Source organism: Aquarana catesbeiana, linkage group LG01 (genome assembly GCF_042186555.1).
Source record: "Aquarana catesbeiana isolate 2022-GZ linkage group LG01, ASM4218655v1, whole genome shotgun sequence".
Lineage (NCBI taxonomy): Eukaryota > Metazoa > Chordata > Amphibia > Anura > Ranidae > Aquarana > Aquarana catesbeiana.
The window spans coordinates 305,324,433-305,338,023 of record NC_133324.1 but is presented as its reverse complement, the minus strand read 5'-3'; the positions used below and the strand labels follow the sequence as shown (position 1 = coordinate 305,338,023).

General features: G+C 42.7%; 1 protein-coding gene across 1 annotated transcript in view; it reads left to right on the top strand.

The window, feature by feature from the left end:
* The window catches only part of LOC141143765 (dehydrogenase/reductase SDR family member 4-like), a 110,670-nt gene that overhangs the window by 92,217 nt on the left and 4,862 nt on the right, over window positions 1-13,591 (top strand). Inside the window, exon 8 of the mRNA XM_073629353.1 lies at window positions 7,545-7,597. Within this exon, the coding sequence (XP_073485454.1) occupies window positions 7,545-7,597 (53 nt within the window). The remainder of the gene's footprint in view (window positions 1-7,544; window positions 7,598-13,591) is intronic.

Genomic DNA, 13,591 nt, shown 5'->3' with positions numbered 1-13,591 from the left:
GATTTGTGAACATAGAGGATATGTCATTATGAAGCGAGCTGTGCAGAAACATAAGCATCTCCTTCACAGTGGTATTGTCAGGGCTGGGCACAGCCCTTCCTTCTCTGAGCTGGCTGCTCAGCTGTCGGCTAATTGCCAGCTCCCATCTCTCTCCACAGTTGTCCAGCTGTTGCTGATTCTGCTTGTCAGTCCTGCCTACTTAAAGTCGTCCAGCTCACTTGATCTCTGCCTTCGCCTTTTGTCATCATCACAGAGACTTTCTCCTGCGCTCCTGTTGAAGACTTGCTTGGCTGACATTCCTTCTGGCTCCTGATCCTACTTGCTGTACTACTATGTTTATATCTGGCTCTCTAACATTTGCTTGGCTGACTACCTGATCCAGTTACTGAACTCTGGCTTGTTTTGACTACGCTTACTCTGCTTACCTTATTATTGCTATTATTATTATTATTAAACAAGTGTGATTTAACTATACTTCTGGCTCGGTCTGATTCATGGTTCCTGATAGGTATCTAGGACTGGTTGATTAGAAGTGGGAAACACTGCTATGGGGGGTGGCTGGACCTGCTGTGTAATGAGAGTTTCCAAAGCAGGGCTTACCTCATGAGGCTGTGTGCCAGAATCCAGGCACATCCATGCCTTAGCAGGGCTGTTGCTGACAGAGGACAGTTGTGGTGTTGAAGGGGAGTTTGGAGATTCATCTGATGGGGATATTTCGGATAATTCTGCATCAGGGAGGTCAGTATAAGCGGCGACACTGTGCTGTGAGGAGCCGCGGGCGCCATCTTGGATTTGGCCTCCGGGCGGCACTGTGAAGAAACCTGTTAATTTCTTCGGTTGCCGGTATTCTTTTCGTTTGCCGGATGATCCGGGTTGGTGACCCAGTGTGTGGGGTCCGTGGATGTCATCTTTGGTTAGTGGGTTAGTGGTGCTGCTGATTGTAACGATATTTAGTACGGGACATGAAAAGCTGTAGCTAGCTGCCATCTTGTGTGGAAGTAGCCATGACAGTTTGGCTAACCATGTAACCTCACAGAGAACTCTGAACTCCCTCCTTCCCCACCTTAGGAATTCAAAGCTTTTTAAGTTCAACAGAAAAGGTTATCTCAACAGAGAAAACAGAACCAGGTTAGGTCAGTAGAAAACATTTGTTGTAAGGGCAGTGTTCAGGCCTGTCGTAAAACTGTCACCCTCCCCATTCAGAGACCTAACAGGCCTCGGTTGTAAATTTGTCTGAATACACCTCAGTAGAATAAGTATGAAATTTCAGCATGTTTCATAACTTCTGACTTAGTAATAGCACAGCCATAATCTGGACATATTTAGCTTCCTCAGATAATATGGAACGTTTCAAGTCCAGACGCCCCTATGTCAGGTCATATGGGAAACCCCTGGGACCACTTATTCCTCCAAAGCAGGCTATACGTTATAGATATGGCATGTTTAGACTTGTTTTGAAGGAAATCTCAAGTTGAATAATAATATGGATATTTGGAGTCTGTAAACCCTATAGATGCAGATATATGAATATGTATTAAAAAATCTACCTGGGACGTGGTCATGAGTGTAGACACCTCCCAGCAACCAACCCCTAAAACAGGATGACCAGATGATTGGTTACTGGTCGCTGTCAACACCCCCTTTGATTTGACAGAAAAGAGGAGATGCCAAGACAATGGGCAGTTCTCCTTTTACCATCCAAGAAGAAACATCTGCCAAGTCGAGAACCGATTACCTAGCTCATCGATCGAACTCTGAGCAACCCTCGGACATTAATTGCAAGTATTATTCCTTCCCAATTCTACCTTATTGCTTTGTGGCCGTATATTGTCTTTATCTTTTTGAAACATCTTTTTTCTGTAAATATTTTATTTGCACCAACTTTGACCTTTTCATAATAAACCCTTATGTTGAAAAGTGTTAACCTTGTCTCTAAAGCTCTTAATGCAAGCTATAAACGAACCTGCCTCTTGAAGGGCGCTACTGTTGTAGAGTAAGACTCTGAGCAGACCTGTCTGTGGTGGCAGTGTGTGTGGCAGACGCTTATTCTAAAATTATAATTGGTATTGCAAAATTACGAGTCTCCCCCGGCTCGGTCTTTTAAACGGGGGTGGTGGCAGTTAAAGGGTTAATTGTGTAATTAGCCCAGTGACAATCACTCTCAGGCTGCTCGCACCTAGATTGTGGTCCCGCAAGCTGGAAAATCTTTGTGCTGGGCGCAGCTGAGAGTGGCATTGTTACGTAAGTGACAGCGTGGTGTGAGGTTGGCCGGTCCTTTGTCGCGAGTTAGCGAGGAGGGCAGGGATCTGACACCCGCGTTCGTCACACTGATCATTTCTCCGTTCGGCGCTGGAGCTGTGGGTTTAGGCTTCCATACTTCTCGGCGATTAGCCACGCCCCCCGAGCAAGTGCAATTTTAAATCATGATACGTTAGGTATCTATTTACTCTGCGTAATGTCATCTTTCATACTATACAAAAAAAATTGGGTATATATATATATATATATATTTTTTTTAAATTCATTAAAGTGTATTTTCTCCCAAAAAATTGCGTTTGAAAAGCCACTGCACAAAAACCATATACAGTATCTCACAAAAGTGAGTACACCCCTCACATTTTTGTGAATACTTTATTATATCTTTTCATGTGACAACACTGAAGAAATGATACTTTGCTACAATGTAAAGTAGTGAGTGTACAGTGTAAATTTGCTGTCCACTCAAAAAAACTCAACAAACAGCCATTAATGCTTAAACCGCTGGCAACAAAATTGAGTAAAAATGTCCAAATTGGGCACAAAGTGTCAATATTTTGTGTGGCCACCATTATTTTCCAGCACTGCCTTAACCCTCTTGGGCATGGAGTTCACTAGAGCTTCAAAAGATTGCCACTGGAGTCCTCTTCCACTCCTCAATGAAGACATCACCGAGCTGGTGGATGCTAGAGACCTTGCGCTCCTCCACTTCCCATTTGAGGATGCCTCACAGATGCTCAATAGGGTTTAGGTCTGGAGACATGCTTGGCTAGTCCATCATTTTTACCCTCAGCTTCTTTAGCAAGGCATTGGTCATCTTAGAGGTGTGTTTGGGGTTGTTTTGGAATACTGCCCTGTGGCCCAGTCTCCAAAGGGAGGGGATCATGCTCTGCTCCAGTATGTCACAGTACATGTTGGCATTCATAGTTCCCTCAATGAACTGTAGCTCCCCAGTGCCGGTAATATTCATGCAGCCCCAGACCATGACACTCCCACCACCATGCTTGACTGTAGGCAAGACACAATTGTCCTAGTACCCCTCACCTCGTTGCCGCCACATACGCTTGAAACCATCTGAACAAAAATAAGTTTATCTTGATCTCATCAGACCACAGGACATGGTTCCAGTAATCCATGTCCTTCCTTAGTCTGTTTGCCTTCAGCAAACTGTTTGTGGGCTTTCTTGTGCATCATATTTAGAAGAAGCTTTCTTTCGTATTTCCCAAAGACATCTGGATGTGACGCTGGGCACATGCACTCAACTTCTTTGGCCGACCATGGCGAGGCCTGTTCTAAGTAGAACCTGTTCTGTTAAACCGTGGTATGGTCACATTCACACCTGAGACCTTGTAACACTAATGAGCCATATGACACCGGGGAGGGAAAATGGCTAATTGGGTCCAATTTGGACATTTTCACTTGTGGGTGTATTCACTTTTGTTGCCAGTGGTTTAGACATTAATGGTTGTATATTCAAGAGGTGGGGGAAAGGTCAGCACCAAAGAGAGAACACAGTATAAGAAAGTACCAACATCCCTGTAGATAGTGAAGCGAGAAAATTTGAGAGAATGGGACTTTAAAGGTACATCATATACAAAACACAAAATGGTAATATAAAAATATAAATCATTTATTAGAAAAAGGCAAGATAAAAGTAAGGACTGCAGTTACAATCATTTTTTAAATAATTTAATAATTTTATTTCTTTTTATTTTATTTTTTATTTTCCACCACACACATATATGTATTTTTCCCCAATTTTACATCTGCTTCACCTGCACCCATTCTGGTTCTTGTCATTAGATTCCCGTACGGACGCCCAAGGGTGTGCACTAGGACTAGCAATCTGCCCCTATGGGTGATGCTGTCCCGTTGCAGGCCCGTCTTCCACGGCTTTCTGGCAACGCTTTACATTCTTTTCAGACTGCAGATTAGGTTTGCTTTCTGGCACTGTCTGCATGGCCTGAACTGGCCGTATCAGACTGTATATGGGATACTGTCATCATTTCCGGCTTCCGGGCGTCAGTCCATGGTGCGTGGACCTCCCTCTTTGCGTCCGCGGGGCGTCATTGCGGCATGATGTCACACGCTGTATTTTGGCGCCATGGGGAGGGATATTTAAACCCCACATGATGCAGATACGTTTGAACCACCTGGGAGCTCATGAATTACACGGATGGAACTTCAGGTACTTATTCGACTTGAAGTAAGGCTGGCTGCAATTTTATATGGGACTCTTGATGGACTTTGAATGATGATGCCCTGCATATATACTTTCTCTGTTATATAGATCGATCCTAGCCATCTTTCCCCCTCTGTGAGTGTGGCTTTGTGGCTTTGTGGCTTTTTGCTACTCCTATGCTACTCCTATGGACCTTCTTGGCGTCTAGGGGAGACTGGAGCAGTCCTATAGTAAGACACACTGAGGTGAGAAGCTTATTTTGAAAGTATGAGGATAGGTTTGAGACTTTCTCTTATTACAAAGTATTTGACAGGTGTTTACATGTCTCTCTAGATTTCTTAGATGGGTGTGTTTGTTTTATATATAGAGGATATGTCAATATCCTCCTCAGCTTTCCCGTTTGCATGAGCTCCCAGCATAGACATTACTTTATTAATAAAGCAACAGGATTGTGGTGAATACAGTTCATTTATGAGCTTTTTATGGACTTGTGCTCTCTCCATCCTCAGAATGATGCACTTTTACTTTGATGTATAACATATATTGCAGATATTGCTGCACTCTCATCTGATGGTCTAAACCATAAAAATCACATCCCTCCCTACAGGAGATCTGACAATTTTTGGACTGGTCCTTGGATGCAGGTCTTTGGGGCTTTTTTGGGACTCTCCCAATTGTGCTCACTCCAAGACTCATCATTGAGGTATGGAGTTTGGACATCTTTTGGGGTGTTTATGTGTGTGGGGGAGGGGTTTTGAGTGCGTTGGGGCAGGGCTTGGGGTTTTTTTTCTTCTCTCCTTTGGGTTGTGGGGGGTTTCCTTTGCTTGGAGGATGCTGTGGAGTCACACAGGTGCAGTGTTATATTGTGTTAACCTTTTGTATTGTAATGTATTAATTTGTGTGTTTTCTCCTTTTACACACTGAAGGTTGTGCATATTTGACTTCAGTTCTCTCAGTGGTCAGGGTTAGGATATGTGTGTATACCCAGGACTATGATTGTAACTGCAGTCCTTACATTTATCTTGCCTTTTTCTAATAAACTATTTATATTTTTATATTACCATTTTGTGTTTTGTGTATGATGTACCTTTAAAGTCCCATTCTCTCAAATTTTCTCGCTTCATTAATGGTTGTACAGTGGGGACGGAAAGTATTCAGACCCCCTTAAATTTTTCACTCTTTGTTATATTGCAGCCATTTGCTAAAATCATTTAAGTTCATTATTTTCCTCATTAATGTACACACAGCACCCCATATTGACAGAAAAAAAACACAGAATTGTTGACATTTTTGCAGATTTATTAAAAAATAAAAACTGAAATATCACATGGTCCTAAGTATTCAGACCCTTTGCTGCGGTATATTTAACTCAGGTGCTGTCCATTTCTTCTGATCATCCTTGAGATGGTTCTACACCTTCATTTGAATTTGATTACACTGATTGGACTTGATTAGGAAAGCCACACACCTGTCTATATAAGACTTTACAGCTCACAGTGCATGTCAGAGCAAATGAGAATCATGAGGTCAAAGGAACTGCCTGAAGAGCTCAGAGACAGAATTGTGGCAAGGCACAGATCTGGCCAAGGTTACAAAAACATTTCTGCTGCACTTAAGGTTCCTAAGAGCACAGTGGTCTCCATAATCCTAAAATGGAAGACGTTTGGAATGACCAGAAGCCTTCCTAGAGCATGCCATCCGGCCAAACTGAGCTATCGGGGAGAAGAGCCTCGATGAGAGAGGTAAAGAAGAACTCAAAGATCACTGTGGATGAGCTCCGGAGATGCAGTCGGGAGATGGGAGAAAGTTGTAGAAAGTCAACCATCACTGCAGCCCTCCACCAATCAGGGCTTTATGGCAGAGTGGCCCAACGGAAGCCTCTCCTCAGTGCAAGACACATGAAAGCCCACATGGAGTTTGCTAAAAAACACCTGAAGGACTCCAAGATGGTGAGAAATAAGATTCTCTGGTCTGATGAGACCAAGATAGAACTTTTTGGCCTTAATTCTAAGCGGTATGTGTGGAGAAAACCAGGCACTGCTCATCACCTGTCCAATACAGTCCCAACAGTGAAGCATGGTGGTGGCAGCATCATGCTGTGGGGGTGTTTTTCAGCTGCAGGGACAGGACGATTGGTTGCAATCAAGGGAAAGATGAATGCGGCCAAGTACAGGGATATCCTGGACGAAAACCTTCTCCAGAGTGCTCAGGACCTCAGACTGGGCCGAAGGTTTACCTTCCAACAAGACAATGACCCTAAGCACACAGCTAAAATAATGAAGGAGTGGCTTCACAACAACTCCGTGACTGTTCTTGAATGGCCCAGCCAGAACCCTGACTTAAACCCAATTGAGCATCTCTGGAGAGACCTAAAAATGGCTGTCCACCAACGTTTACCATCCAACCTGACAGGACTGGAGAGGATCTGCAAGGAGGAATGGCAGAGGATCCCCAAATCCAGGTGTGAAAAACTTGTTGCATCTTTCCCAAAAAGACTCATGGCTGTATTAGATCAAAAGGGGCTTCTACTAAATACCGAGCAAAGGGTCTGAATACTTAAGACCATGTAATATTTCAGTTTTTCTTTTTTTAATAAATCTGCAAAAGTGTCAACAATTCTGTGTTTTTCTGTCAATATGGGGTGCTGTGTGTACATTAATGAGGAAAAAAATGAACTTAAATGATTTTAGCAAATGGCTGCAATATAACAAAGAGTGAAAAATTTAAGGGGGTCTGAATACTTTCCGTTCCCACTGTATGTTGAGTTATTTTGAGGGGACAGAAAATTTACCCTGTTATACAAGCTGTACTCTTAGTACTTTACATTGTGACAAAGTGTCATTTCTTCAGTGTTGTCACATGAAAAGATATAATAAAATATTTACAAAAATGTGAGGGATGTACTCACTTTTGTGAGCTACTGTATATAATGTTTGAGAGTTCTAAGTAACTTTCTAGCAAAAAATACTGATTTCGATTTGTAAAAAACAAATGTCAGAAAAGGGCCTGGTCCTTAAGTGGTTAATGATATCTAATGATAGTTACCTCTTATACAAGCAACATGCGAAAAGATTACTTTTGCTAAACAGCTGCTTAACATTTACAGATACTAAAGACTCCAGAATTAAAGTCAAAACTGATTCCTCTTGGGGTTCACAGGTATGTATATTTTTTATATAATAACTAAATAATGTCTAATAGAAAAGAAGTCCTAACACCAGCTTCAGCGTGAAAGTGAATGCACTCAGCACCACCGTGATAAAACCAAGCAGCTTACCAGACAAGGTAGACCCTCAAATTATAGAGTGGTCACAAAGTGACTTATAGTTGATTTCCATCCACTCCACCATTAATTTGGGACTGGATTTAAACCCAGGATCTCTGCTGTGTCAGGCAATGTCTAGCCACCTGGAATGCTAGACAGTTCTGTGAACAATTCCTTGGATGATCCTGACTTAAACTTTGTTTGTCTTGAACCTTGAACTCTTTGCTCCTCCTATGAACTTCCTGATTTAAGCACTGTCTTTGCACTTCCTGTTTGCTAGATTAGTGTGCTCTCTTCAGCCAGTATCTCACTCTTGTCTTCCCTACTGCCATCCATATTTTCCACTACTTGTTATCGACCCTTGGCTTGTTTACTGACTACACTTCTGTTTGATCCTTACTGCTATATTCATTACTGGACTCCGGCTTGCTCACCTCCTGGTGGGGCAATCCTGAGGACCGCATCCTGGTAATAACATGCAGCAAAATCCATCTCCACCATAAGGACCTCTGGTGAACACTGGTTAGTACTTAGACTCCGCACTTCAGGTGAGCCCATGCAATCCACCAGGGTGACAGCCAATGTACCTATCCTGCTGGTCGGTGGTAGTCCAGCTACTGCATAGCAACTGGCCTTTGAGTCTGACCCCCGATTGTGACAATTAAACTTGCTGACATCTCAGATTCCAGTGATTATGGACAGGATTCAGGAAAGCTGTGCCTTTAAACTGAATCACCATGGGCTCTACATACCATCCTCACAACAAATCTGTGGGGAATACTAACACAAGTGTATCAGACTATTCCTCATGGAATCATAAGCAGAAAAGCTCCCATAGTGTAGCAAATTATTTAAAAATACATACTTTATTTAGTAACACACTAACATGTACAACAGATGAAAAAAGTGCTAGTATCAAACCAACAAGTTGGCAGCGGCGTCCAGCATGCTGACGTTATACGTCACAAGTCCCACCGAACGCTTTTCATCACAAGCTGCCATCATCAGGGGTGTGATAAAAGGACGGCAGCATGCTATAAATACCAGAGAAACCGGATATTGGCCTGCATTCCGCACACCAGAAAAGGAAGAGGCATCAGTGATAACAACTGATGTGCTCCAACACCCAGAAGCTGAACAAGCCAGGACCAAGGAAAACAGAACATATATTAAAATAGAAAAACTAATTTTTTTCCGGATACCGGAGGTGGAGGGGGTTACCCTCCAGGTAACCAGCCACCCTCCAGCTACCAGAAAGCAAACTAATTAGAAACTTTTATACTCACTTGTCTAATATAGTGCCATCTTATGTATAATTTAAAAATTACATCCCAATAAAATTAACTATATTAAAAAAATGGTGAAAAACAATGTAGTGTAAATCTACACAATCACAGTAGCACAAAAGAACAATAAAAAATATCAAAAGTGTCCATAATAAATTCAAAAATACCGGTAATTGTCCATCATAAATTAATTAATTCAAATATCAAAAAAGAATCAATTATAGTGCCACTATTCATAAAGTGGAAAATTTTGAACACTGTAGATCCTTCACCAAAGTGCCATTCCACACCCCTATAGAATGAGGCTGACCAGATTGTAGATTTCATTCGCATGTGTGATTAAATCACTTTAAGCTTTATGCAGATTATCAGCCCAATCTCCACTCTGATCTCCTCAGATTCAAATGGATGACAGCTCTCTCTAAATATAGAGATAAAGTCAACACAAAGCCTTCAATAGTGTAAAAACCTCTTGGGTAACAATTTTAATGAAAAAGTAATGCGCATCACAAATAAAAAAAAATCGCCTTTGGTATATGTTAGTTACATGCCAGGTGCCTGTGTCCTGCGTCTCCAACCCCTCCTCGCTCGCACTCACAGATAACACTCTCAGCGTCAAGATTCAGTTGCCGTGTAGCCACGCCCCTAACATGTTTTATTACTTCCAACTTGATCACAGGGGATAGCTGCATGGCACAGCAACTTTCTTTCTTAGAGAGTTCCCTAACCCTGTTTGAACCCCTCTATGCAGGGAGAACTCTCTCCACTAGGGATGGTCCCAATGTTCGAGTCGAAAGTAAGTTGGACTCGAATATCGGTATTCGCCTGTTCGCTGAATAGCGAACAATTTGGGGTGTTCGCAGCAAATTCGAAAGAACACCCTTTAAAAGTCTATGGAAGAAATCAAAAGTGCTAATTTTAAAGGCTTATATGCATGGTATTGTCATAAAAAGTGTTTGGGGACCTGGGTTCTGCCCCAGGGGACATGTATCAATGCAAAAAAAAGTTTTAAAAACGGACGTTTTTTCAGGAGCAGTGATTTTAATAATGCTTAAAGTGAAACAATAAAAGTGTAATATTCCTTTAAATTCCTTTAAATTTCATACCTGGGGGGGGGTGTCTATAGTATGCCTGTAAAGTGGAGCATGTTTCCCGTGTTTACAACAGTCCCAGAGCAAAATGACATTTCTAAAGGAAAAAAAGTAATTTAAAAACACTCTATACGGCTATAATGAATTGTTGGTCCCGACTCCCGGCAATACACATAAAAATTCATTGATAAAAACGGCATAGGAATCCCCCACAGCGGAACCCCGACACAAAATTAAAAAAAAAATTGCGTGGGGGTCCCCCCAAATTCCATACCAGGTCCTTCAGCTCTGGTATGGATATTAAGGGGAACCCCGTGCCAAAATGTAAAAAAAAATGGCGTGGGGGTCCCCCTCAAAATCCATACCAGACCCTTCAGGTCTGGTATGGATTTTAAGGGGAACCCCACGCCAACATTTTTTTAAAAAATGGCGTGGGGTCCCCCCAAAAATCCATACCGGACCCTTATCCAAGCATGCAACCTGGCAGAGGGGGGGACGAGAGAGCACCCCCCCTGAACCGTTCCAGGCCACATGCCCTCAACATTGGGAGGGTGCTCCATGTTGATGGGGAGAAGGTCCTCATCCCCACAACACTTGCCCGGTAGTTGTGGGGGTCTGCGGGTGGGGGGCTTATTGGAATCTGAAAGCCCCCTTTAACAAGGGGACCCCCAGACCCCCCCCTGTGTGAAATGGTATGTACCCCTACCATTTCACAAAAAATGTGTGAAAATGGTAAAAAAAAAACACAATTCACACCTTGGGACAAGTACTTTATTAAAAAAATAAAAAAATAAAACTGTCCCACGGTGTCTTCTTCTTCTTCTCGTGCTTGGAGGCACCCACCGTAATGACCGGCTGCTCTCAGGTGACAGCTCTTTTATGACTGAGGCAGGGCCACACGATGACGTCACCAGGTGACCCCGCCCCCTATGACACACAGGGACATCCCTATGGCTTCCCCGTAGCATCAGAGGGGGCCGGGTCACTTGGTTACGTAACTGGGTGGTCCCTCCCCCTCTGACGCTACGGGGAAGGTATAGGGATGTCCCTGTGCATCAGAGGGGGGCAGACCGGGTGGCCCGTCCCACTCTGATGCTACAGGAAAGCCATAGGGATGTCCCAGTGTTCAGAGGGGGCGGGGTCACCCGGTGACATCATAGTGTGGCCCCACCCTCAGGTATAAAAGAGCTGTCACCTGAGAGCAGCCGGTCATTATGGCAGGTGCCTCCCATTGAGGCAGATCTTAGGCAACGTGTGGCTTTTTTAAATTTCTTTTTCGGTCCGTCGGAGCGCGAGAAGAAGAAGAAGAAGACTCCGTGGGACAGTTTTTTTAAATTAAGAACTTGTCCCAAGGTGTGTATTGTGGGGTTTTTTTACCATTTTAACAAATTTTTTGTGAAATGGTAGGGGTACATTTGTACCCTGTTACCATTTCACACAGGGGGGGCCGGGATCTAGGGGTCCCCTTGTTAAAGGGGGCTTCCAGATTCTGATAAGCCCCTCACCCACAGACCCCCACAACCACTGGGCAAGGGTTGTGGGGATGAGGCCCTTCTCCCCATCAACAAACAAGGTGCTTTGGAGGGCTACCCTAAAGCACCCCCCAATGTTGAGGGCATGTGGCCTGGTACGGTTCAGGAGGGGGGACGCTCTCTCATCCCCCCTCTTTTCCTGCAGCCTGCCACGTTGCGTGCCCAGATAAGGGTCTGGATTTTGAGGGGGACCCCCACGCCATTTTTTTTTTACATTTTGGCACAGGGTTCTCCTTAATATCCATACCAGACCTGAAGGGCCTGGTATAGAATTTGGGGGGACCCCATGCATTTTTTTTTTTAATTTTGGTTCGGGGTTCCCCTGTGGGGGAATCCCATGCCTTTTTTATCAATGAACTTTTATGTGTATTGCCGGGAATCATGACCGACAATTCATTATAGCCATGAGTATTTTTAAATGACTATTTTTCCTTTATTATTTGCTCTCGCAATGTTGTAAACATGGGAAACATGCGCCACTTTACAGGAATACTATAGACACCCCCCAGGTACGAAATTTAAAGGAATATTACACTTTTATTGTTTCACTTTCAGCATTATTAAAATCACTGCTCCCAAAAAAAGTCTGTTTTTAAAACTTTTTTTTGCATTGATACGTGTCCCCTGGGGCAGGACCCGGGTCCCCAAACACTTTTTAAGACAATACCATGCATATAAGCCTTTAAAATGAGCACTTTTGATTTTTCATGTTTTCGGTGTTCGAACTAATTTTTTGCCTGTTCGCATGTTCTGGTGCGAACCGAACCGGGGGGTGTTTGGCCCATCCCTACTCTCCACCCCCCAAAACTGGAGTGAAGAAGGATCCCCCCATGGAAGCATCTATAGTTTCTGATACACTGTGATATTTATATCCCTTAATGATGTTAGGCACATGTTCACCAATCCTCACTTTTAAACTTCTTTTAGTACGTCCTGTATACATTAGTCCGCAAGGGCAGACCAATGCATACACAATGTGCGTGATGTCACACGTGATGAGATCTTTAATCTCATATTTACGAACGATGTTATTAGACATAAATGTAGTACGTCTTCTCATATTGTTTCCTTTGTGACGACAAGCCTTACATTTTCGACAGGCTAAAAAACCTTTTCTTTCTGGCCAGAATGTGAGTTTCAATGGAAGATTAATCATTTTTTGTACAATATTGTGTCCAAAATTAGGTGCTTTTCTGTAAATGAAGGATGGTTTCACAGGGAGCAACATTTTCAAAGCCCTGTCCATCATTAAGATGTGCCAATTCTTGGAAAATAAAATTTCCACCTCCTTATACTCACAATTAAAGTCAGAAATAAAAAAACATTGTTTGTTCTCATCACTCACTCTTTGTGTGTTATTAACCAAATAGTGTTCTCTAGGTTTGGTAAGCATTTTCTGAATCTTGCCATCTATTAGTTTCCCTGGATACCCTTTCTGTACAGCGTGCATCATGCTTCAAAAAGCTATGTCCAGGGAACCCAAGCCCAATATTAGCTATATGTTCCTTTAGTCTGTATAATTTTGCCTCTTGCCATAGTTGAGGGATAATTTAATAGGGACAAAAGTTTGCCCTCACCATGAAATATTATCCTTTTTAGCATATGTAAGCCATTCAGCGTCAGAGAGATGATTTTCCTCCATTTAATTGAATAATTAAAGCAAACACAGGATGGCCAACTTAACTTTAATGTACTTTACATGCAGATTGTGATTCTTTCAGTATTTCAGGATACCTTTGCTGAGGAAATCTCATCATTGTCAATGTTCCCTGCCAGCATTACATAGTGTTTTTAAATTCTCTCTAATAATAGTAATTTAAATCCATAACACTCACTAAAACTCAAATCATACAATTATTACAAACATGTTACTTTTATACTTTAACCACTTCAGCCCCAGGCCTATTCTGAAACTTCTCACATGTACAGTGCCTTGAAAAAGTATTCATACTCCTTGAAATTTTCCACATTTTGTCACG